This window comes from Apodemus sylvaticus, chromosome 12 (genome assembly GCF_947179515.1).
Source record: "Apodemus sylvaticus chromosome 12, mApoSyl1.1, whole genome shotgun sequence".
NCBI classification, from domain to species: domain Eukaryota; kingdom Metazoa; phylum Chordata; class Mammalia; order Rodentia; family Muridae; genus Apodemus; species Apodemus sylvaticus.
This window is the reverse complement of record NC_067483.1, coordinates 88,720,974-88,746,456: the sequence shown is the minus strand read 5'-3', so window position 1 is coordinate 88,746,456 and position 25,483 is coordinate 88,720,974. Positions and strand designations below refer to the sequence as shown.

The following is a 25,483-nucleotide window of genomic DNA, read 5'->3' as shown; positions in this document are numbered from 1 at the left end:
TGAGAGTTTACAACTGCAGCTCCAGTTGTATGGATCTGACACCCTCACACAGACTTACATGCAGCCAAAATACCAGTACAATAAAATAAGCAATCCATTTAAGAAAATAGAATACTCCTAAAGTTAACTACCTTGAAGGAAAAGAGAGTGGTGGGATTTGAGTATGTTCCATAACTACTACTCTGAATTAAAGGACATAAGTCAGACTCAAGAGATAGAACAACCAGATTAACTTGTTATTCAACAGCCATTTATTGTGTCTGTGTGGAAGGCACTGTATTTGGGCGCCAGAAGGGAAAGGAAGACAACACAAATATGATCAGAGTGGACTCTGCCCTCTAGGAGCGCACAATCTAGTTTGCATACAAGAGATGCTGCATGGGAAGTGGTGAGTACTTCCCACAGGAAACAGTACAGAGGTTTAAAGTCAGATCAGGTCAGAAGGAAGCCGCTGGGCTCTTGCTACATTGTCTTCTTGGGTAGCAGGTGTGAAAAGGGTCCTGTTAGATGTGACGGGAGAGGCTGCACCTCGGGCTTTACTTCCTCAGCTCTAGACACAGCACCTGCTACAGTTAAAAGCATAAGGAAAGGGAACATGCCGGCATGGCTGCACTCCACAGCAGGATGCACTGGCCAGGCCATCAACATCAGAGCCTTTATGGAGGGCAGGGAGGAAGAGGGCCTAAGAGGACACTGAGCTGAACTCCTGATACTCATACTTTTGAGACCTCTGACAACCTCTAGGCCTCTACTCTCTCTTTGAAATGGAAGAGCTAGAGTACATGATCTCGAAGCTCCTCTGTGATAGTCTAATCACTGTACAGCAGCACCACAGGCATCAGAACCACAGCCACTCAGGGCCAGCTCACATCTTTTTCAGCATTTATAAAAGCATCCCTCCTCCCTCCAAAAAAAATCCTGAAAAATGACACCTCTTTCCTGGCTTTGATACACACGAGCAGTAGGAGGAACAGAGGGTGTCCATTCGTTAATAGCGTTTCAGAGTTCAGTTGGATCTTTACAGACAAGGCCGGCCGCTTTCTCATCCACTCCTCTGCAGCTTAGGCCGGATAAAGACAACTGACAGCCCAAAGGTGCTTGGCTACAGGGCTTTTAGTTTGGCTTAAGCTCAGACATTTTAGACAAAAGCCCTCCACTGGGTCTCAGTCCTATGAGGCCCCCAGCAGGCCTGTTTGAAAAGCTTGAGTAACAGGGAGGGCACTGGAAGGTAGGGTGGAGCTGTTAGCAAAAGGTGCCCCAGAGAGAAACAGTATGAGAAAATATAAAATTAACTCCTGTTGTAGCTGCTCAGCCCTCTTCTAGGCAGAAACACAAGATTACTATAGGGAGGATTTCCCTGGGCCCAGGAAACCAAATTTCCTTTGCATGCCACCCCAACCCTTTTCTCCTGTGTGGTCAGAGCCCAGCTCCCATCCTAACAAGGAATCCTGTGTCCTGGCTCTTACTTCTACCAACTCCTCACTCAATAAGACATGCAACATTTAAACATTTAATCTCTTGGGGAAGCACACACTCTGTTTTGCCACCAAGGTCCATGATGACAGTGTACAGTCATGTTTCCTTACAGGTGTGTCAGTGCTTACAATACCAATGATTAAGTGTAGCTAGGAAAGAGGGAGCCCCAGATTCACAGGACACTGCAAGATATGACAAGCACAGACGAGGTTAATTGCTCACACTCCTCCAAAGCAGGAGCTTCCAGAGTAGGTAGGCACTGTCACCTGCATGCAATGGCCTGTGCTGGGTTCCCAGTCTATGAAGCGGTCAGTGGTCAGTGTGAACAAATGGGAGCCACAGTGGACTCTGCACCCAGTGAGCACTCACAGGCTGTTCTTGTTTTATTTTTTAACAATGACTGACCGGTTTCCTGATTCTGAGTGACTTCTACCAAATCACTTCTCCAAATCCATTAAAATATATTATTAGGCAGGGCGGTGGTGGCGCACGCCTGTAATCCCAGCACTCTGGGAGGCAGAGGCAGGCAGATTTCTGAGTTCGAGGCCAGCCTGGTCTACAAAGTGAGTTCCAGGACAGCCAGGGCTATATACAGAGAAACCCTGTCTCAAAAAAACACCAAATCAAATTATATATATATATATATTTAAAGAAATTAAATACAAATGGAACAGTTACGATGCAAAAATAAGGTCTGGCAAGAGCTGAGGTGATTAGATGGAGGTGAGGAGGATTATGGAGGTACAAGCTTTAAAATGAAAGCTCTTAATAAAATCTTGATTTTAAAATGTATTTTTCCTTTCTGAAAGCAGGAATTACATTGTACTTGGGCACATGGCTCATAAGGTTTCAAATACTGCAAATCAATACATTTTTTTTTAAATCAATACATTTTAAAATGTCATTACTATTGAAAGACTTAGCTGAAAAGCCCCCAGATCCTTAAGCTACATTAACATGACTTTCTTCATGTATCCAGATTAGCTGTGTTGCTTTATACTCTGGCTTTTTAGACAGTCCAGCTCATCTACTAAGGCGGTGGTTCCCAACCTTCCTAATGCTGTGACCCTTTAATATAGGTCCTCATGTTGTGAACCCCTAATCATAAAACCATTTTCACTGCTACTTCATAACTGTAATTTTGCTACTGCTATGAATCACAATTTAAATATCTGTGTTTTCAATGGTCTTAGGTGACCCTGTAAAAGAGTCATCTGACTCCTAAAGGGGTGGTCACCCACAGGTTGAGAACCACTGTATTAATGCCTCTTGTAGGTGTGTCCTTTCTCTCTTTGGCATACAAAGCTGGCACACATTCCTACTTCTACCAAACAGCCACAGAGGAGACAAAACACCTTCAAGAGTTGGGGTTGAGAAATCAGAAATCTACAAAAACTCAATTTATTTTTTTTTAAATACTTTATGTGGTAAAAATACAGCAAAAATAGTTTTTTTGTTCAAAGACCAAAATATATACTGCTCTGGTCACGGTTCTCAGGGTGGTTTAGTCCTCTCTGGCTCCTCAGTTGTGCAGTGTGTAGTGTACGTTGGCTTCAACCCTGCTTCTCCAGCTTCAGTCATTGATCAAGGCTAGAATCATACTGTGGAAAGAAGAACATGGAATTATTAATGTTTCCTTATGGCTCCCATGGAATCTAATACATCAGACCTGCACGCACAGATTCATCAAGAAACACTCACTACAGTCTCTTAATACCTAATAGGACAAATGCTCAGATGAAGGCCTCCAATGTTTTCACTAAAACAGTAAACAGATGGAGATGAAAGGGGGGAAGAGTAAAATCTAAAACCAATTGGTACTGTCATTAAAAAACAAATAGGGGATGGAGAGGTGGCTCAGCAGTTAAAAGCACTTACTGCTCTTCCAGAGGACCACATCAGGTTGCTCACAAAAGCCACTTGTAATTCCAGGGAATTCAATGCCTCTGGCCTCCAAGGGCACATGCACTAACATGCATATATCTACATGCATGAGAGTGCGCGGGTGCGCACGTACACGCACACGCACACACACAAAAAATCCTTTAAAAATAAGATATGGCTAGACACATGCCTTTTATCTCAGCACTCAGGAGGCAGAGGCTTATAGATCTCTGTGAGTTTAAGGCCTTCCTGGTCTACACAGAGAGATTCTGTATAAATAATAATAATAAATAAATTTAAAATAAATAAATGAAAGTTATGCCTATACAACAAAACAGAACACACTAATTCCTCATCCAGATCTCTGCCTTGTGCAGAACCCTAACATTCTGCTATTAACCCAGCAATGCCTACTCATGCTGGCCTCTGAGGCACCTTCTCGGGTAGCAGACCTTAGCTCAGTGCAGTTGTGAGGTCTCCTCCCACAGCCCATCACACTCCTGTGTGGTCTGACATACAAGCTGGCCTTGGTCTGTGAGCTGTGAGGACAGCAAGACCCAGGTGTCTCTTCCTTTTTTCTCTGTACTACCATAGACTGCAACTGCCAAGCTGAACACTTCAGGATCTATACTGCTCATTCTTGTCACTTGAGGTGACATCAGGGCAGAAAAAAGAAAAGTCACCTCAGTTAAAAAATGAAATAAAGGGGACTGGAGAGATGGCTCAGCAGTTAAGAGCACTGGCTGTTCTAGAGGTCCTGAGTTCAATTTCCAGCAACTACATGGTAGCGTAAAACCATCTGTAATGGAATCTGATGCCCATTTCTGGTGTGTCTGAAGACAGCTACAGTGTACTCATACACATACATTTAAAAAAAAAAATTAACCGGGAAGTGGTGGTGCATGCCTTTAATCCCAGTACCTTGGAGGCAGAGGCAGGAGGATTTTTGAGTTCAAGGCCAGCCTGGTCTATAGAGTAAGTTCCAGGACAGCCAGGGCTACACAGAGAAATCCTATCTTGGAAAAAAAAAATTAAAAGAAAGGAAGGAAGGGAGGGAGAGAGGGAAAGAGGGAGAAGAGGAGGCAGGGAGAGAGGGTCTAGAGAGATGGCTCACTCAGTGGTTAAGACCATCTACTGCTCTTTCAGAGGACTTGGGTTCAATTCCCAGCACCCACATGGCAGCTCACAACTATCTGTAACTCCAGTTCCATGGGATTCAACACCCTTGCACATACACACAGGTAACACACCAATGCACATAAAAAATAAAAATAAAAAACTTTTTAAAAATTAGATATCACCAGGCATGGTGGCACACACCTTTAATCCCAGCACTTGGGAGGTGAAGGCAGGTGGATCTCTGTGAGTTCAAGGCCAGCCTGAGAGTAGGTTCCAGGAGAGCCAGGAGTACACACAGAAACCCTATCTTGAAAAACAATGAAAATAAAAAAACAAAAAAGAGAACTATATCTGATGTGCAGGGATCAACCTTGTTCTCCCCCCCCCCCCCCCCCAGGCTGTAGCCCTGGCTGTCCTGGAACTCACTCTGTAGACCAGGCTGGCCTCGAACTCAGAAATCCGCCTGCCTCTGCCTCCCAAGTGCTGGGATTACAGGGGTGCGCCACCACCGCCCGGCTCAACCTTGCTCTTGATTATTAGATCAAGATCAGCCTTGACTAACAGACTGAAATTACCACAGCGCAGGGGCGAAGCCTCAGTGTTACTCAGTTACCAACAGGCACCTTAAACACATGGTGTACAGCATAGGTGAAAGGCTGCGCTGATATTTTGAAGATTTTTGAGTTTACTACAGATGATAAACTCAAGCACTTCATAGTACTTAGTGTATGCTGCAATCCCATAAGATAAGTTTTAGTAAGAGTCCATGTTCAGATGAAAACCCGAGGTCCACTGAGCTAAGAAGCACACCCCAAATCCCACAGTAGGTAGCAGAACCCAGATCCTACTAGGCCACCAAGCCAAAGGCACGCGCTCCACCATTGTCTAAACAATGGGCGCATTTCCCCCAAAACTTTACTTCCATTTAAGGATTCCTGGAATGCTCGCTGACTGAAAGGCACTGTAGCAGGTGTGAGAGAAGTAGAAAACCCCTGAAATAAAAGCTGATAATCTGGTAATGAAATCATTTTTAAACAAAAGCATCCATCCCAACCGTTTCAACTATTGGTGACATTCAGGGGGTCAGGTAACAATCATGTAGCCCAAAACAAGAAGCTGGCAAAGGAAAATGAAGGACAGAAAGAGGAGGGCACACCCCACAAGGGGTACAGCAACCCAGACTAACAGTCCCACAGGATGCCCACTGGTGTGGCTGTAAGGACCACACCCCAGCCCTAAAGTGCTGCTCTCTCGTTTTCTTGTTCTTGAGATAGGATCTTGCTTTACCTTGGGAACCATGGAACTTACTAAGTAGTCCTGGATGGCACTCAATTTGTGATTCTCCTGCCTCAGCCTCTCAAATGCTGAGATTAAAGATGTACATCACTATGCCTGGCTAAAATTATTTTTTACAAACCAGCATCTTGGGGTGGAGACATAGCTCAGTGCTTAAGAGCACTTCTTGCTCTTGCAGAAGACCTATTTTCAGTTCCCAGTACTTATATGGCAGCTCATAACTGAAACTCAAGTTCTAGGACACCCAATCTGTCTGTCTGTCTATATGTATGTATGCGTGTATATATTCTAAAAGTGAAGATTCTAAGAGTAAAGAGTAGCATTGGCATTTTTAAGCTTATTTATCACCTCAATAGCATAGAAATAGGTCCTATAGAAAACTCTACTATAGGTTAGTGTGGTGGTTTGAATATGCTTGGCCAAGGGAGTGACACTGTTGGCCTTGGAGTATGTGTGGCCTTGTGGATGTGGGCTTTAGTACCCTTGTCCTAGCTGCCTGGGAGTCAGTCTTCCACTAGCAGCCTTCAGATGAAGATGGAGAACTCTCATCTCAGCTCCTCCTACACCATGCCTGCCTGGATGCTGCCATGTTGCCACCTTCATGATATTGGACTGAACCTCTCAACCTGTAAGCCGGCCCCAATTAAATGTTGTCTTTTATAAGACTTGCATTGGTCATGGTGTCTGTTCACAGCAGTAAAACCCTAACTAAGACAGTTATATGGAACACTAATGACACACACACAAAAATGTACACAGCTACAATAAACTCATACAATTCCCAAAAGTGTTACAATGTTACTACAGTAACATCATAATATCTCATGAACCAAAAGCAGGCAGGCATTCAATATGCAGTGAAGAAGCGTTTAAACTTACCTATAGAGATACATGAAGAAACAGAGCAGGTAGAAACCAAGCTTGATCATGGCTTCTTTCATGTGTGACTTTAACTGTCCACGGTTGTGTATTTCTGTTGGATCAAATACTCCCATGTTACCGCTTGGCACCATAATGAACCTGACAAAGGACACATACATTAAAAGGAAATCAGATCTCAGTATGAATGCTGAAAAAACAGTTTCAAAATAGTAGTGAACCTGCAAATGTGAACCATGTACTGCAGCCTCAGATTCAGACAAAATAGAGCTAGCTGTATGAAGTGTACCATCTGGTTTTCCTTTGGAAGCTACTGTTGACTTTTCATTTGATTTTCTCCCCACTGAAACAAATATAGTAATACCTAATAAACACTGAGAACATTTAACACATCTGTTTCTCTTTAGCTTTCTCATTAGATACAAGTTAAAGGAGATTCCAAAACCAAATTAATGTTTTAAGGTTCTCAGAAACTTCTAAGGATCTTTTTGTGTTTATGTGTATGGTATACATGTGTCCATGCATGCTCATGTGTGTGTGTACCTGTGGAGGGCAAAGGAAGACATTAAATTCAATTTCTTCAATTCCTCTTCATCGTATATATTGAAGCAGGGTTCCTTGCCCAAACTAAGAACTCCCTAATTCAGCTAGATGGGAGAGCTGGGGATAACCTGCCTCCAACTGAGAGACTATAGAAGGCCTGGGTCAACATCCCATCTGGTGTTCATGTGGGTGCTGGGATCCGAACCCCAGTCATCATGCTTGCACTTTGCCCACTGACCCGATTTCATAGCTCTCTTTTTGAGAGAGGGCCTTACTCTGTGGCTTAAACTGGATTCTAAGTTACTGTATAGCTTTGAACTTGAGGACCATCCTTTCCCAGCTTCCTGAGATTCCAGGCTTGTGACGCTATACCTGGCTTTCAGAAACTCAATGGTTAGAGCAATGGCTTCACCATCTAGACTGTGTCATATGTGCATTGTAATACACATGTCTGAACCGTAAATAACCTCCTCCTGCTTGCATGTCCAGGCTTCGTGATTTCCTCACTCTTACCACACACAGTTTCTCAATGTCATTTCTGTGAATCGTAAAAGTCTCCTTGAGTTTCACATGTCTTAAACTGTCCCCCAAATCCTACTGGCCTGAATAGAAGGTGCTTTTATTGGATATCCAAATAATACCTCAAAATACTCTCGAAAAGACTTACAATTCAGAATCTATGTTATCTAAGTTCCTTGGTAATCCTTAAAACCTTCTTCTTATGCAATTCTTCTCTCTCTCACATTTCACAGCGCACTGAACCCCTGCCATTGGCTCTCTCCACTGCCCTTTATAAGCTCTTCTTTTTTTTTTGTTTTGTTTTTTTGTTTTTAGGATTTGGTTTTTTTGAGACAGGGTTTCTCTGTGTAGCCCTGGCTGTCCTGGAACTCACTCTGTAGACCAGGCTGGCCTCGAACTCAGAAATTCGCCTGCCTCTGCCTTCCAGAGGCACGTGCTACCACCGCCCAGCTATAGGCTCTTTTTTCATTCCTACTAATATAACCCTGTTCCAACAATATAATCTTTACTCCATTCTCTGAACTGAATTGGTAATATCTTGGCTCTTTTCCATTTAATACTAGTGAATACATCTCTGTTCAACACAAACCACTTATGAAAAAAATATCCTCAAAGCATATATCATCTTGCTGCTTCAAAACATAAAATGTGGGCTAGAGATATGACTGAGTGCAACAGCTTTTCCCAAGCTGGGCAAAAATCCCGAGCTCAGCCGGTTGTGGTGGGCACACCTTTAATCCCAAAGTAATCAAGTGATGATATAAACTGCAAATCAAAAAAGACCATGCCCTCAGCTTTGTTGCAGGATATTCGATCACACTATGAATCCTGACATTGTATCTACTGGAAAAGCCTGTTTCTAGTTGTAATGTGGCTCAGCCCTTACCACACAGCTTTAATCCCTCTGGCTGGAATATACACATTCTTATATATACTTTTAATCCCAAACAATAAAGATAAAATTAGTTTGTAGAAGGAAACAACCATGTTTGGAAGTGATATCTAATTGAGTGGCAGACAACGTGATGAGTCATAGAAAGATTTGACAGAATAGGTTATGTCCAATTCTAATGAGACGAGAGAAGAAAAAGGGTCTACTTAAGAGCAACCGGAGAGAAAGAAGTAGGCAGCCCTACTGGGACAGTTGGACAGTTGTACAGAGACAGATTGCAGAAGAACAAGCTACAGGTGAAGACAGAATAAGCTACAGAGCAGGAAGGAGCCAGAAGATCAGAAAAGACAGCTACAGTTAGTTTGAGACTAAGCAGAGCGACAAAGGAGAAGCTGAGAGAGACGTCAGACTGAATCAGTCAGTTTGGAAAGGAGTTTGAGCCAGAACAAGAGTTGAGCCAGCTAGCAAGAGTTCAGAAAGAGCTAGAATGAGTACGCTTATTCAGCGGTAAGTCTCAGAGGCTGAAAACATTCTAGGCCTAGATTAGATTATATGGAGGCTAGAAGCTTCCAAGACTATGCTTAGGGTAACAGACTGCGGCAATAAGCCTTAGAGATATTAGTTCACTGGGATAAACGTTACATTTTAGCATCTTTATATATGTCTTTATAGCATCTAATAAAGTGCTTGCCTAGCAGACACAAAGCCTCAGTGTTACATGAAGTGAGCCCACAGGTCTATGTCTATTTTCTCAGGGCTTAGAAGGTAGAAGTCAGAGACTCAAGAACATCCTTTATCCACTATTTTTTTTTTTTAATTTTTTAAAGATTTACTTATATGAATACACTTTAGCTGTTTTCAGACACACCAGAAGAGGGCATCTGATCCCATTACAGATGGTTGTGGGCCACCATGTGGTTGCTGGGAATTGAACTCAGGACCTCTGGAAGAACAGCCAGTGCTCTTAACCACCAAGCCAGCTCCCTCCCTTATCTACTGTGCTGGCTAGTTTTTACATCAACTTGATTGTCTTATTTAGGATTACTAGTGCTAAGATCAAACACTAACTAAAAGAACTTGGGTAGGAAAGAGTTTGTTTGATGTATACTTATCATAGTTCATCAAAAAAGGAATTTGGGGAGGGAAAGCAAGGCAGAAACCTTCCTCCTCATGGCTTGCTTAGCCTGCTTACTTATAGAACCCCTGGACCGCCAACACAGGAGTGTATTTACCCAAAATGGGCTGGGTCCTCCCACCATCAATCACTAATTAAGGGAGTTCCAGGACAGCCAGAGCTATACAGAGAAACTCTGTCTCAGAAAAACAAACAAGCAAAAACAAAACAAAACAAAACAAAAAACCAAAAAAAGAAAAAGAAAGAAAAGAAAAGAAAAAAAAAAAAGAAAATGACCTTATAGGTTTGCTTGTCTACAGCCTGATCTTTGGAGGTATTTTCTCAACCAGGTTCCATCCTCTAAGATGACTTTAATTTATGTCAAATTGCCATTAGATGGTACACTGATACAAGATGGAGCCATTTTGGAAGGAACCTCCATAAAGAAATGAGCTCACCTGACTGGCCCGTGGCGATCCTTAATTAATCGGATGGTGGTCCAGGGAGTGCAAGCCAGTAGCCAGCACTCCTCCGTGGCCTGCCGTGTCCCTGCCGCGGCTGTGGAAACTGTTCAGTCCTTCTACCTCTTTTCTATAGCACAGCATACACCAGGGGTAGAATGTGTGCTTTTGTTTGTTTGTTTGTTTGTTTGTTTGGCTTTTCGAGACAGGGTTTCTGTGTGGTCCTGGCTGTCCTGGAACTCACTCTGTAAACCAGGCTCACCTTAAACTCAGAAATCCGCCTGCCTCTGCCTCCCAAGTGCTGGGATTAAAGGTGTGCGCCACCACCACCTGGCTGAATGTGTGTTATTGTTTTCCTTTTTGAACTTTCTTATTGCTCTCTCATGATAGCCCAACATCCTAATCTGAGCTTCATCCCGAGAACATAGGTTCCTTACAGTCTGGTCAGGGCCAGTCCCAGGAAGACCTTGTTCCCCCCACCCCAGACAGGACCAATCAATGGATTAATCCCTTCAGTGTACTCATAATAGGAAGTCATTATTGAAAAGTGGTAAGACAAGAGATGGGGCCTGAACAGAAGTGTGTCACTGAGACTACTGGGGCTGTGCCTCACCCTGGTCCCTTCTATTTTCCTTTTACTCTGCTTTCAACTGAGATGGAGTGAAGAAGACCCTCCGGGCCAAGGGCTTAGGTCCAAGCTGCCATGAACTGAAAACCCTGACATGATCAGTTAGAAAATAATCCTTCCTTCCTTTAAATTGTTTTTATGAGACATTTTGCTCTCAGCCATGAGAAAAGTAACTAATACACTTCATAAACTAAAAAAACAAACAAACAAACAAAAAGCACTATTTATTTATTTATTTATTTATTTATTTATTTATTTATTTATTTATTTGTGTCTGTTTGTCTAAAAATGGAGAATGCTGGGCTTCAAAGTGCTAGGTCTAAACCTCTACACTCATTATTACTGCACAGTGAGTGCTCCTAACCACAGACTATCTAGCTCCCTACTTCCTAAAAATTTTTTAAACCAAAACTTTAGTGTTAATCTTTACTACAAAAAACAAAGACCTTAAAATAAACAAACAAATCCCAAAACCAAGTTACCTTCTCTGTAGGCACTAAAATGCCATGTTGTTTGATGTACTTCCAGTATTATAGAGATAAATAAAGGCCTTATTGTCTCAAACCTTTGACTATTCTTAGAAGAAAATGATATATATGCAGGGCAATGAAAATATTTCACAAGCCTTTAGGCTTCACGGTAAACATTAGATTATTCTTACACATGGGAATTTTGTGCTTTACCACAAGATTGAGCCATGCAAACTGCTATCTGCCCAATATACCAAAGTTAAGAATAATTTATTCTGATTTCATAAAGTATTTTATTGTTCTTTATTTAATCACGGAGATGTTTTTGTGGGTAGAAGTAGCCTAGGATGACTTCAAATTCACTAAATGGTCAAAGCTAGACTTAAACTCCTGTTAACTCAACCTCCCAAATGCTGGGACCACAGACATGTGCCATCACACCCACCTGTTGGTGAACTCGGTCAGAAAACAGTAAACAGAGTATACTTACCTATAGATATTCCATGTGGCGACAGGTAAGTTGAGAAGGAAGATGAACCAGTGCAAGGAGACAAGCATCAGCACAGTGACAATGGTATGGCCAACCAATTCTGGTATCACCCACTACAATCCAAGAACAGAGCATTACATTGCTGACCCTTTCCTGGTTGAACATGACACTCAAGCCAAATTGATGACTGTACAGAGAGGTGGTTTTTTGGGGTTTTTTTTGTTTGTTTTTGTTTGTTTGTTTGTTTGTTTGTTTTGAGACAGGGTTTCTCTGTGGAGTCCTGGCTGTCCTGGAGCTCACTCTGTAGACCAGGCTGGCCTCAAACTCAAGAGTGAGTTCCAGGACAGCCAGGGCTACACAGAGAAATCCTGTCTCAAAAACAAGCAAATGAGCAAACAAGAAAGAAAAAGAAGCAGAAGGGGGGAGGCAGTTGCCATATATTTTATTTCCTTAGTTTTCTGTTTGTCTATTACTACGTTTTCAGACACATCTATAAGCCCTTCAATATTATTTTCTACATGGTAAAATGTTGGACATGGTAGTGCGTGCCTGTAATCCCAGGATTTAGGAGGCTGAGGCAAGAGTTTTGCCCTGAGGCCTGGGCTTTCCAGCAAGACCCCTTCCACTGTTTCTCCCTCAAATAAATTAGGGAAAGGTGAAAAGGATGCAATTAACACAGGAAGTAATGATAAGGAAGTGGGGGAAAGAGGAGGTTCAAGGGAAATGTCACTGTCTGCTCAGAGGTTCACAACAAGGACGCATTTTTACAAGAGTAGATCATAATGACACAATGTCTGGAACATCAACTTACTCTGAAAAGACAAAGAGAAACTAGCACAAGCCAGGCAGCAACAAGGACAGTGATGAGGAAGAGGGGGTTTTCAGAGAGGGAATGCCCAACAACCAACTCATCTCTGAACCTCTTGCTTTGCTGTTTTTTTCCAGTAGACTGAAGATGTGGCTTCACATGGGAACTGCTTCTCTTTTCTTTTTTTTTGGATTTGGTTTTTTGAAGACAGGGTTTCTCTGTATAGCCCTGGCTGTCCTGGAACTCACTCTGTAGACCAGGCTGGCCTTGAACTCAGAAACCTGCCTGCCTCTGCCTCCTAGAGTGCTGGGATTACAGGCGTGCGCCACCACCGGAGAACTGCTTTTCAAGTCAAGCAAAAGGGCCCTTCAATATAGGTTTACACAAACTTTCATCCAAAAATCTTCTTTGTATGTTCATCTCATAAAATGAGTGAAGGACAATGTCTTCCCTGTATCTATTTTAAACTCCCCAACTTAGAGGACTTATGCCAATATAAAGTTCTTATTATATTAAATATAAAATGGCCCTAAGACAAATTAATCAAGACCACTTCTTTCCACAAACCACACAAGGAAGGTCTTCTTTCACTCAATAAAAGACAGACTGAACATTTTATTCCTGAGTGGGAGGTGTCAGTACAGGCACAGAAGACAAGAACAACCAGCCTCACGCACACAAGACAACCAGGAACTTCCACAGCAAAGAAACAATATTTAAAGTCAGATCTAACTTTATGACCTCAAATACTGTAAAACATAGCAGTTCTACCTAGGACATTACAATGAATACAAAAATGCTAAAATAAAAAATGCAAATGTTGATTATCTATATTAAAACTTAATATGAAAAGAATTGGCATCAACCAAAAATAAGCAGAGTAATGTCTTACCTTGTTTAATTTTGAGCAACATGATCTAGCATTAATGTAATCACATTCTAAATCAGACAATGTAATGATCTGGTAATCGAGATAAGGAATTATATATACATAATGTTGGTGTTCATAATATATATATGCACATGTATGTACCAGAGATTGATTTCCTTCTATTTCTTTCCAGCTTTGTTTTTGAGACATTGCCTCTGACTAAAACTGAAACTGGCTGTTTGACTAGACTGACTGGCTACCAGGCCCCTGGGTAGCCTTCTGTCTCCTCTTTCCCCAGGGCTGGGGTCAGAACTAAGTCCTCACACTTGCACTTTATCTTACTGAGCCATCTGTCAAACCTCAGAAATTACACTTTCTGATTATGTATGTTTCAGAAAGCATTAGATTAGAATTCTAGATTAGAAAGCATTGGATTAGAAGTTCAAGCCCATCCTCAGCTAAATAGGAATTTGAATTTCAAGGCTATGATGGGATACTTGAAGCACTGCCTCAAAAATAAAAGGTAAAATTTAGTAAAAAAGTAAAATATTCTCCCCACAAGCTCATAATCAGTCAATGCCAACACAATTAATACTATAATTCAAATTCAGAAGACTTTTTTTTTTTTTTTTTGGTTTTTCAAGGCAGGGTTTCTCTGTGTAGCCCTGGCTGTCCTGGAACTCAGTCTGTAGACCAGGCTGGCCTCGAACTCAGAAATCCGCCTGCCTCTGCTGGGATCAAAGGCGTGCGCCACCACCAGGCTTCAGAAGACTCTTATCTCAACTGGTTTATCTTCCAATCTTTCTCATTTTCAATCTACTCTGCAGATTAATCTTTCTAGTAAACTATTGTATTTTGAGCATTTAAAGTAATAGAATTATATGTTTTATCATATATAACAGATTTGAAATAATATATACATTGCAGAATGATAAAACTTCACCAATCAAGATGCTTCCCTTCACATGGTTACTTTGTGGTAGAACCAGTCTACTTTTTTTTTTTTTTTTGATTCAATAAAGTTTTATTTTCCCAAATGTACAGCTGATTGAATCTGCTCATGCATCTTCACCAGCAGCTGGTGCATCTCCACCCTTTGTGTTTCTGGTGTAAATTACTTGGGCTCTGTGCTTGGAAACCAGCTTGATTTCTACCTTTCAAACCTTTACGAAGTTGCTCCTGAAGGGCTGCCCTGGCCAAGGAACCTCGAATCTTCAGTCTCTCAGAGACCACAGCTGGAGTAATAAGCTTATAGTTGGGAACTTCCTTACAGAGCTTGTCGTATGTAGCTTTGTCAAACAGGACGAGATTGTTCAGCTTGTCCCGAACTTTGCCTTTGGACTACTTCTTCTTTTTGGCCTTGCCACCAGATTTATTTACTGGGTCTTTGTCTTTTTTGGCCGACTTTCCGGCATCCTTCTTCTTCTTGTCGTTTTTGGGCGGCATGGCGAAACTCAGAGAGTAGTGTGGACCACTGCAGCCTCACTAAGATGTCAGAAAAAAAGCACCAGTCTACTTTCAGTCTTAGCATTTTCCACAAATGGGATACACTGTTTACTATAGTCACCAGATGAAGGTATTTCCTCTACTCCAGGTCCAGGATCTTATCCATTCTGTAGAGAGACTCTACTGCTGAGCCACAACCCCAGATCAACAAAGAATCTTTTGAACTTATTTCTAATAGAAATTGTGTATCCTTGATCTTTATAAAGCCATTTTGTTTATGTCAAGTTTGCTGAGACTCACTATTGCTTGCAGGATAAAAAACGCCCCCTCTTTTATCTGATTTAATTCCTCCTTTCCAATCTGATCTCTTGCTACAACTTAAACCAACTATGTACTCCTGATGACCTTTAACCATCACCCCAAAGTGAGCATGCCTGCCTTGCACCTTGCTCTTACCAGTCACTGCAAATATCTGTCCCCTTTTCCCTGCAGATTTCTTCACCACTCAAAATCCACACTCCTACAGTCTACATGAAATCTATTCTGACCATTTTCCACCTACCCTCTGTAAAGCTATTACTGTGATAGTCCTACAACACCATAAAATGCTGAATTTTCACCAAAATGCACCCTGACTGTGTAACCACTGTTCAACATTCCAGCTAATGTGGACATATATACATGATCTGGTAAACACCAAGACTGTTTTAATGGTCAAGTTTGCCAAACTGCAAAAAATAATAAAAAATTATTGTTGCATTTCTGCCAAACAGCTCCGGTCCCTTATATCACAAGCTAAACACTGGTCACTGGAAATTAGGTAAGAGATCTTGCCCTTTTAATCAATCCCTCAAAGCTAATAAAACGCAGGGCTCTTTACATTGGAAATCATCAAAGTAAGAACTGCTGCTGGTAACTGCAAAAGTGCAGCCACTGGGTGTTTAACACACAGTCCCATTGTGTATATCTAGGAAATAAATATCTACAGTCCTAAAGAAAACTGAAGCAGGTAAGATACAGTACTGGGCAAGATTCGTAAATTTTGTCCCTTCCTATTAAAACAAACTGTCAGTTCAACACAAACGTGGGAAATATATTCTGTGCAGCCATTTCAGAGTTGCACAGTGCCAAACAAAAATTCATCAGAAAAGAGGACGTGATTTCATAGGAAAGGGGGCAACAGCCAATGGGCCTAAAGCACTTTTCTAATCCTATTTAATTACTTAAAACTGATCTGTGCATTACAACACTGTGCTGTAACAATGACTATCATCCTCCCAGGACTGGGAGAACTGCAGCCACTCAACTACTACAGAGTTAGGTTGATGAACACCATTTATTGGTCTGGAAAAATATTGCTTGAAACCTGTAACAGAAATAACTACAGAAAATACTGAATTTTATCACGGACATTTTTTTTTTTTTAAGTTTAGAAACTGGGGATTAAGTCACATGTAGTTATTAAGTTTACAGATCGTCCAGTGCTGACGGCAACCAGAAACTCTGTGGATGCTTCTGCCATAACTCCTTTCAAAAACTCTAAAGAACTGCACGTGAAGGAAGCACTGCACCAGTTCTTGGAATGAGTCATCTCCTGGGTGTGGGGAGTCCCCACAAGCGGAGGCACCCACGAGGACAAAGGGGCAAGGGTGCTGCCGGGGACCAGAGAAGGCAGCAAAGCCTCCCGCCCGCCGGCTATCCCCGGACGGCTTCGCTCTCTCCGGCCCCCCGGCGGCCCAGGCAGGCGGAGAGGAGGCAGGGGGAGCCGGCTCAGGCCCGCCAGAGGCGCAGCGCGGCTCCTCCGCTCGCGACCCGGGCCCGCGCCGCCGCCCCCTCATCCCACACCTGCCAGCGCCCGCCGGGCCCACCCTCCGTCCATTGCCCCGGCGGTAGCCCTGGGAATGAGCGGAGACCGCGGCCCGCTTCAACCAAGGATACGAAGTAGACAGAGAGGAAGATGAGCGCGCAACAGTCGAGGAGCGAGAAGAGGAACACCACCGCCTCCATCCTCCGCCGCCGCTCCGCCCGTCAAACCAGCTTCGGGCCGCGCCGCCGGGACAGGCGGCATGCCGGGAGTTGTGGTCCAAAAACGCCACCTCCGCGACGCGATGCACGATGGGAAATGCAGTTCACTAGTGCCCTGGGCGTGTAAGAGGAGACGGGCCTCACCCTCATTTAGTATCCACTGTTAAGAAGTTACTGTGTATGAAACTTTCTCTTTTTCTTTTACTTTCTATCCATCCTTCCATGCCTACCATTGTTGGTTTCTGTGGAATGTGCTTTGTATGTGTGTGGTACGCTCTTGCTTTGTAGCCCAGATTGGCCTCTAACTTGAGTCTCTTTAGCGTTGGGATTATTGGCATAGGTCTCCAAACATGACCGCTTTAATGTCTGTTCTCTACCCAGCTTCATTCTATAACTTTCATCTCAAATACAAAGCCCCTGAGATCTGCTCTTCAGTTCCTGAGCTGTTTCTCCAGCACTTACCCAGTCGCTTGCTGATTCTCGATTACAGTAAGCTTTTTCACCTCTGAATTTTAAGATCTTTACAGAATCCAGTATCAACCTTTTTTTTCTTTTTAGAGGGAGGCAAATAATTCTTACTACACCCCTACTATAGACCAAGAGCTATTATACACTTCAAGTGCAGAAATGAACAGAACAAACTGGTGCTCTGGTGGGTAATAAGGCAATAAAGTAGCAACTAAATATTCAAAAAGGAACTAAGGTGGGTGATAAACTGTTGGAAGCCAATTACAGCAGTCATTCACTCACTCATCCATTTCCGGATGTCCCATCTTCTAAACCTGCCTTAGCTCATTGGCCATAGGCTTTTTGCTGACAGGTGGTGTTTCCAGACAGTACATAGAGATTTCCTCTACAAGGAATCAAAATTTAGGAGAAGGAAATGATCAGCATAAAAAGTTAGCAGGCCAGGTATTGTTACAGACATCTGATTATTGTACATAGAAAATCTAGGGGGGCTGGAGAGATGGCTCAGCGGTTAAGAGTACTGACTGTTCTTCCAGAGGTCCTGAATTCAAATCCCAACAACCACATGGCTCATCACCATCTGTAAAGAGATCTGACTCCCTCTTCTGGTGAATCTGAAGATAGCTACAGTGTACTTACATATAATAAATAAATCTTAAAAAAAGTTTTAGAAAATCTAATTGGTATCAAAATATAAAAGTTTCAATAGATATTGCTTTGTCAGATGCAGTTAGGTGTGTCCTGAAGAGATGCAGCTTGGGTGTGCCTCAAAAAGCTTTCACATCTTTATCACAGATAAGAGTGATAAAGAGGGGAAAGTTCTTGCCCATTCTAAGGCAAGTTGCTTGGAGAAAGGTCTTGTGTTCTTTGCACTATGACCAGAGACAAAGTCAGCTGAGTAGCCTTGAGAGATTGTGAACTGTTTCTAACTGGGGTAAGGCTCAGCCTTTGACCACAGAGCTTTATGTTTTCAATAAATAAGTACTTTGTGGTGTGGCCCTGCCCTAGTGCACATCTTTAATCCAATAACTAAATAAAGTTAAGCCTAGAGCAAGCAACCTGCCAAAGAGGTGTGAACTCTAAGTAAACAGAAAGGACAGGCTTTGAGTTGAGGGTATTTAAGACAGCGAGGAGAAGGAGAAAGAACATTCTTCTTCTGGGCCATCTGTGGACTAGGAAGGTCAGCTGGGCGCTTTCTCTGCCTCTCTGAGCTAGCAGCCTTCCAGCACAGCATCTGGCTCCTGAATCTTATTTGGTAAATTGACTGCTGAGATTTTTGTTTTTGTTTGCTTTTAAAAAGACTTTTATTTTTAAAACAACCCCCTTGTCCCCGACTGACTTGTCTTGGAGCCGCCCTCCTCCATGACAGGGACGTAATTCAGCCTGCCAAGGGTGTAAGGGAGGAGCTAGACTTCTTTCATAAGCCATTGGACCTTTGATAGAGCTCTCTTTTAGCTTGAAAGAGCCTTTATGGAAGGAGCTCCGGTTAAGAGAGAGGATTTTCTCTTTGGCCTTTCATGAACAACAGAGAAGCGGCTGGCGGGACACAGGAAAAATGGTATTCTAGCAAAGAGATCTAAGGAGCCCTCTTGGGTTTAGAGGAGCCCAAGAGAAATGTAGGCTAGCTCGGTAGAATGACACAGATAGAAATTAGTAGTTTAGTTGTAGGGTCAGGTGTGTAAGTAGATTTTTGTATATAGTAAAGAAAATAGATGAGCTTTGATGAGCCAGCAGGTTTTTACCTCAGTTTATGCCTCCCATGTCTAGACTTATTAGTATAAATACTAGATTTAAATGGTTACAAGATATGATGCCACATACCTTTAATCCTGGCACTCGGGAGGAATAAGCTGGTGGTTCTCTAAATTTAAAACCATGCTGGCATCCTGGTCTGCAGAGTGGATTCTAGGCCAGGCAGGACTATACAGCTAGACACTGTCACACTGTCTCCAAGGAGTTTTATTCATACACAAAAGATTAGTAAACCTAAAGTTTTTAAAGAAGGTTAACAGCCGAGGCCAGGTATGGTGACAAAGGCCTTTAATCCCAGCACTCAAAAGTTAGGGGTAGGTGTGTCTCTGTGAGTTCTTACCCTGTCTCAATAAATAAATAAATAAATAAATAAGAAAAGAAAGACAAGAAAAAAAAAAGAAAAATCAGATAGGGCTTAACTGAGTCAGACATGAAACAGGTGGAAGAAGTTGCTACATGATATCAAAATGTCCATTTTTCTACAACCAAAAAGGAAGCAAGGAAATAGAGAAAAGAAATAAACAGTGATCATCTCTAAGTAATCTCAACAATGAATTTAAATGAAAGTGTAATTATATATCTATATCTATATATATATTATATCAAACATATACATTTATATATAACAAATGTTTTTATACAAAATAAAAACATAAGCAACAGGGCCAAGTAGCAAGATGTCTCAAAATAATAACAGAAAAAGAAAAGAAAAAGAAGGGAAAAAAAAGAGAAAAAAAAGAAAGGGCCCGGGCATCATCTCAAATGCCTTTAATCTCATCTCAAGTCATAAGCTTCTGGATCTCAGTGAGTTTGAGGACAGCCTGGTCTACATAGGAGTTCCAGGACAGCCAGAGCTACCAGTAGAGAGAACCTATCTCAAAAACCAACAACAAAATTACTTCAAGAAAGTAAAAGACAGCCCCCTAGAATTAGAGAAAATTTTCATGATTCGACTATCTCATCAGATTAATATTGCAAATATACAAGAGTTCCTAAAATGCAACACAGCAATTATATCTAGCAAACTAAATTAAGAAATGTCAATGGACGCCAGATGTGGTGGGGCACTCCTAATTTAATCCCAGCACTTGGGAGGCAGAGGCAGGCAAATCTCTATGTGTTTGAGGTCAGCTGGGTCTACAAAGCAAGTCCCAGGACAGCCAGGGCTGTTATAGAAAGAAAAGGGAGAAAAGGATGGGGGAGGGAGGGGAGGAGGAATGGGAGGAAAAGGAGGAGAGAGAGAGAGAGAGAGAGAGAGAGAGAGAGAGAGAAATGGAAAAAGAACTCAGGGGACATTTCCCCAAGATTATACAAATGGCTAATAAGCACATGAAAAGACTTTTAATATTACTAATTACTAGGGAAATGTAAATCAAATTTACAAAGAGGTGATGCATTCATTAGAATGGAGATTATCAAAAGAGCAGAAAATACGTGTTTATAAAGATATGAAATACTTGTTATTCATTGTTGTTGCTGTTGTTGAGACAGGGTCTCATACAGTAGCCAAGAATAGCCTGGAACTCATCAAGTGGCATAGTGATTATCTATCATATATGAGGCTTTGGGCTTGATATCCAGAACTGAAAGCTAAGGACTGCCGGGCATGGTTACAGTGGTTGGTTGAATAGATGTCCCTAATAGTCCCGAGCATTTGAACACTGGTTTCCAGTTGGTGGCTATTTAGGGAGGACCTTGCTGGAGGAAGTATGTCACTGACGACAGGCTTTGAAGTTTGAAAAGACCTCTATTAGCTTGAGTTAGCGCAAGGCTTTCTGTTTGTGCTTAAGAGATATATGCTCTCAGCTGCTGCCCTAGCTGCTTGTACCTCTGCACCACCATAATGACAGCTATCCCCCTAGAACCGTGAGCCCCAAATAAACCCTTTTATAATTGCCTTGGCCGTGCGATTTATCATCAAATAGTAACTGACAGCCCTTTCTCTATCTCAGCACTTCTCCCTCATCAATTTCCTAGAACTCTATGGACTATGCTGGCCTCGAACTCAAGATCCAACTTTCTGAACAACCATTTAAACCTTGTCAATTACTCTTTGAATAATTTCCCTTTAAAACAAACATCAACAACAACTGAGGCTCTTACACATAGCCGTTGCAAAATACTCCTATGCATAATTCTCTCTTGAAAAGCCAAGAAACCCATACTCACACTTGGGTTTTATTTGTTTTTTTCTTTGAGGACCTCTCTATTAACCATTGTGCTCAAGAGTGTTAAAACTATCTTTTAGTAAATTCCAGTTCTGCTTCATATTCGTTTGCCATGAAATTATTTTCTACAACAAAGCCATGAATCTTGTTTTATCCTGAAAAGACGTTTTTAAGGGGAAAACTTCTTAGGCTGCAGACTGAGTTCCACACTATCCTGGGTTTACAGTGTGTGACTCCTTCTCTCAAAACAGAACAAACACACCGCGGCTCCCAGACTGGAATGTGGCAAACCCAAACTTTTTTGTTTTGAGACAGCATCGTACTACTTGGCTCTGCTGCCTTTGAACTCTTCAGCAATCTTCCTTGCCTCCGCTTCCCGAATATTGAAATTTTAAGTTTTCCCGCCATGCCTGCCTTGGCTTCACGTTTACTACTTGCTTGTGAGAGTCTGCGCAGTCGCAAGAGCGAAGTCCGTGTCCGTTTGCTCAGCTGGGAACCAATAAAGTTGAATGTCTTCAAAGCGGGCCTAGCCCCTTAGGCACGGCTCGGCAATCCCGAAAAGGAACCAGACTAGAACCTCGCGCGCACTTCCAGGTCTTCCCGAACTCCTTAGCAGCACAGTCCTCCCTGCTGGCGGAGCTTTGGTGCAGAGGAAAAGTTGCGGGGGGAACTTCCGGTGACATGGACCACGCGTGGGCGGAGCTTCCGGTGCGGCGGTGGAACACAGGGCGGCGTTGGCAATCTTCACGGGTAACGTGAGGCACCAGTAGCTGGCTGCAGCATCATGAAGCCCAGACCCGCGGTTTTCATAGACAGGAAACTGAAGCAACGGGTCATACAGGTGCGTGTGTGATTCTGAGGACACTGCGTCCCTCTCCATTTTCGCGGAGCTGCCTGGCCTGGCGCCTCGGGCTGCCGCTGGGGTCCGGCGTGGGTCTTTGGATATTCACAGCGGTCCGCCCTGTCGTTTGAGGGCAGGATTCGGACCTCTTCTTAATCAGGGCAGGGGTTTTCTCCCAGTGCCCTCGGTGTCCAATCAAACGTTAGTTCATTCCGGCTCTCCGGAGCTTGCGGTTTAGCTCAGGGAACAGTAGAACAGGCCCAGGAGCCTGGATGCTTCCGCCGGTGTTTTTCACATTTTCCTATCTAGGAAGCCCTGTGCGGTGGATGCCTTCAGTGGCGCCGTCAGCAATGCGAATTAAAGGGAGAGAGATATTGGGAATGTGTTTGGCCGTCGTACTGTGTAGCTCTGCCTTGCCTGGAATTGGCTTTGTGGACCAGGCTAGCTTTGAACTCACAGGCTCATCTTCCTCTGCTCCACTGCTGGGTTAAAGGCTCCACTAACCCAGCCCCGCAAAGCGTTTGTATTTGTTTCCCATTTTTCACTGGTGGATTGCAGGTTTGTTTGGTTTTTTAAGTTGCAGTTTCAAGAACTTAGCTTGTTTTTCCTTTACCTGCCGCCCTTGGGTATTTTGGGGTTGGAAAGTTCTCTTAAGTTCTCAATCCCGCGTGCATCTCGTCTCCCTTCTGTCTTCGTACTCCTTTCTTACCTCCATGCGTTTTACTGGATCTCATTCAACCTAACACTTTTTAAGTATGAGCTATATACTCTCATATTATTCTTATATATATCCAAATTCTGATTTGTTTTGTTTTGTTATGGTTTCGTTTTGGTTTTGTTTTCCCTTCTCTGTGTAGACCAGGCTGGGTGGGCTCTGTGTTTCTCTGCCTTCCTAGTTGTTGTTGTTGTTGTTGTTGTTTTTAATTCTTTGTTTACATTCCAAATGCTTTCCCCTTTCCCGGTCCCCCCCCCCATATGTCCCATAAGCCCTCTTCTCTCCACCCATTCACCAATCACCTCCCTCCTTTTTCTCTGTCCTGGTAATCCCCTACAATGCTGGATCAGGCCTTTCCAGGATCAGGGCCCTCTCCTTACTTCTTCATGGGAGTCATTTGATTTGCTAATTGTGTCTTGGGTATTCAGAGTTTCTGGGCTAATTAATATCCACTTATCAGTGATTGTATTCCATGATATTCTTTTGTGATTGGGTTACCTCACTTAGAATGATATTTTCCAGTTCCAACCATTTCATGAATTCATTGTTTTTAATTGCAGAGTAATATTCCATTGTGTAAATATACCACATTTTCTGTATCCATTCCTCCATTGAGGGACATCAGGGTTCTTTCCAGCTTCTAGCTATTATAAATAAGGCTGCTATGAACATAGTGGAGCATGTGTCCTTATTGCATGCTGGGGAATCCTCTGGGTATATGCCGAGGAGAAGTATAGCAGAGCCCTCCGGAAGTGTCATGTCCAGTTTTCTGAGGAAACGCCAGACTGATTTCCATAGTGGTTGTACCATCTTACAATCCCACCAGCAGTGGAGGAGTGTTCCTCTTTCTCCACATCCTGGTCAACATCTGCTGTCTCCTGAGTTTTTAACCTTAGCCATTCTGACTTGTGTGAGGTGAAATCTCAGGGTTGTTTTGATTTGCATTTCCCTAATGACTAATGATGTTGAGCATTTCTTAAGGTGCTTCTCGGCCATCCGAATGTCTTCAGGTGAAAATTCTTTGTTTAGATCTGTACCCCATTTTTTAATAGGGTTATTTGGTTCTCTGGGGTCTAACTTCTTGAGTTCTTTGTATATATTGGATATTAACCCTCTATCGGATGTAGGGTTGGTGAAGATCTTTTCCCAATTTGTTGGTTGCCGTTTTGTCCTTTTGACAGTGTCCCTTGCCTTACAGAAATTTTGTAATTTTATGACGTCCCATTTGTCAATTCTTGATCTTAGAGCATAAACTATTGGTGTTCTGTTCAGGAACTTTCCCCCTGTGCCCATGTCCTCAAGGGTTTTCCCCAGTTTCTTTTCTTTTAGTTTCAGTGTGTCTGGTTTTACGTGGAGGTCCTTGATCCACTTGGAGTTGAGCTTAGTACAAGGAGATAAGAATGGATCAATTCGAATTCTTCTCCATGCTGACCTCTAGTTGAACCAGCAGCATTTATTGAGAAGGCTATCTTTTTTTCTACTGGATGTTTTTCACTCCTTTGTCGAAGATCAAGTGACCATAGGTGTGTGGATTCATTTCTGGGTCTTCGATTCTATTCCATTGATCCGCTTGCCTGTCACTGTGCCAATACCATGCAGTTTTTAACACTATTGCTCTGTAGTATTGCTTGAGGTCTGGGATACTGATTCCTCCAGAAGTTCTTTTATTGTTGAGAATAGTTTTAGCTATCCTGGGTTTTTTGTTATTCCAGATGAATTTGAGAATTGCTTTTTCTAGCACTATGAAGAACTGAGTTGGGATTTTGATGGGGATTGCGTTGACTCTGTAGATTGCTTTTGGCAAGATGGCCATTTTAACTATATTAATCCTGCCAACCCACGAGCATGGCAGGTTTTTCCATTTTCTGAGGTCTTCCATTTCCTTCTTCAGAGACCTGAAGTTCTTCTCATACAGATCTTTTATTTCTTTGGTTAGAGTCACACCAAGATACTTTATATTGTTTGTGGCTTTTGTGAAGGGTGTCATTTCCCTAACTTCTTTCTCAGCCTGATTATCCTTTGAGTATAGGAAGGCAACTGATTTGCTTGAGTTGATTTTATAACCAGCCACTTTGCTGAAGTTGTTTATCAGCTGTAGGAGTTCTCTGGTGGAGTTTTTTGGGTCACTTAAGTATACTATCATATCATCTGCAAATAGTGATAATTTGACTTCTTCCTTTCCAATTTGTATCTCTTTGACCTCATGTTTAGAACTTCGAGTACTATATTGAAAAGATATGGAGAAAGGGGGCAGCCTTGTCTAGTCCCTGATTTTAGTGGGATTGCTTTAAGTTTCTCTCCATTTAGTTTGATGTTGGCTACCGGTTTGCTGTATATTGCTTTAACTATGTTTAGGTATGGGCCTTGAATTCCTGTTCTTTCCAAGTCTTTTAGCATGAAAGGATGCTGAATTTTGTCAAATGCTTTTTCAGCATCTAATGAAATGATCATGTGGTTTTTTTTCTTTGAGTTTGTTTATGTAGTGGATTGCATTGATGGATTTCCTTATAGTGAACCATCCCAGGATCCCTGGGATGAAGCCTACTTAATCATGGTGGATGATGTTTTGATGTGTTTTTGGATTCGGTTGGCAAGAATTTTATTTAGTATTTTTGCAT

General features: G+C 42.4%; 2 protein-coding genes and 1 pseudogene across 3 annotated transcripts in view; 1 reads left to right on the top strand and 2 right to left on the bottom strand.

Moving 5' to 3' along the window:
* Positions 1–228: 228 nt before the first annotated feature.
* Positions 229–17,442, bottom strand: Cnih4 (cornichon family AMPA receptor auxiliary protein 4). 2 transcript variants are annotated; one of them, XM_052200878.1, is made up of 5 exons: positions 16,835–17,001; positions 13,472–13,540; positions 11,772–11,884; positions 6,655–6,795; positions 229–3,077 (listed from the first exon to the last, which is right to left on the bottom strand). In XM_052200878.1, exons 1-5 carry the CDS (start codon positions 16,901–16,903, stop codon positions 3,050–3,052), a joined length of 420 nt encoding a protein of 139 aa, XP_052056838.1. In that variant the 5' UTR covers positions 16,904–17,001; the 3' UTR covers positions 229–3,049. The 2 variants fall into 2 exon arrangements, with proteins under 2 accessions (XP_052056838.1, XP_052056839.1); XM_052200879.1 differs by lacking the exon at positions 229–3,077 and having other exon boundaries at positions 6,655–6,748; positions 16,835–17,442.
* On the bottom strand, positions 14,445–14,960 carry LOC127697616 (40S ribosomal protein S25-like; annotated as a pseudogene).
* A 4,549-nt stretch (positions 17,443–21,991) lies between the features above and the next one.
* Nvl (nuclear VCP like) overlaps positions 21,992–25,483 on the top strand; it is a 47,732-nt gene continuing 44,240 nt past the window's right edge. Inside the window, exon 1 of the mRNA XM_052200852.1 lies at positions 21,992–22,150. Coding sequence (XP_052056812.1) covers positions 22,094–22,150 — 57 coding nt within the window. The 5' untranslated portion in view covers positions 21,992–22,093. The remainder of the gene's footprint in view (positions 22,151–25,483) is intronic.

Bases quoted from the DNA above. Each gene is read 5' to 3' on its own strand.
- Cnih4 (XM_052200878.1), bottom strand. From the start codon at position 16,903: ATGGAGGCGGTGGTGTTCCTCTTCTCGCTCCTCGACTGTTGCGCGCTC. The intron at 6,796-11,771 runs GTAAGTATACTC...GTCCTTTGTCAG, and splicing joins GCCACATGGAATATCTATAG to GTTCATTATGGTGCCAAGCG. The intron at 3,078-6,654 runs GTAAGTTTAAAC...TTCTTTCCACAG, and splicing joins TTCTTCATGTATCTCTATAG to TATGATTCTAGCCTTGATCA.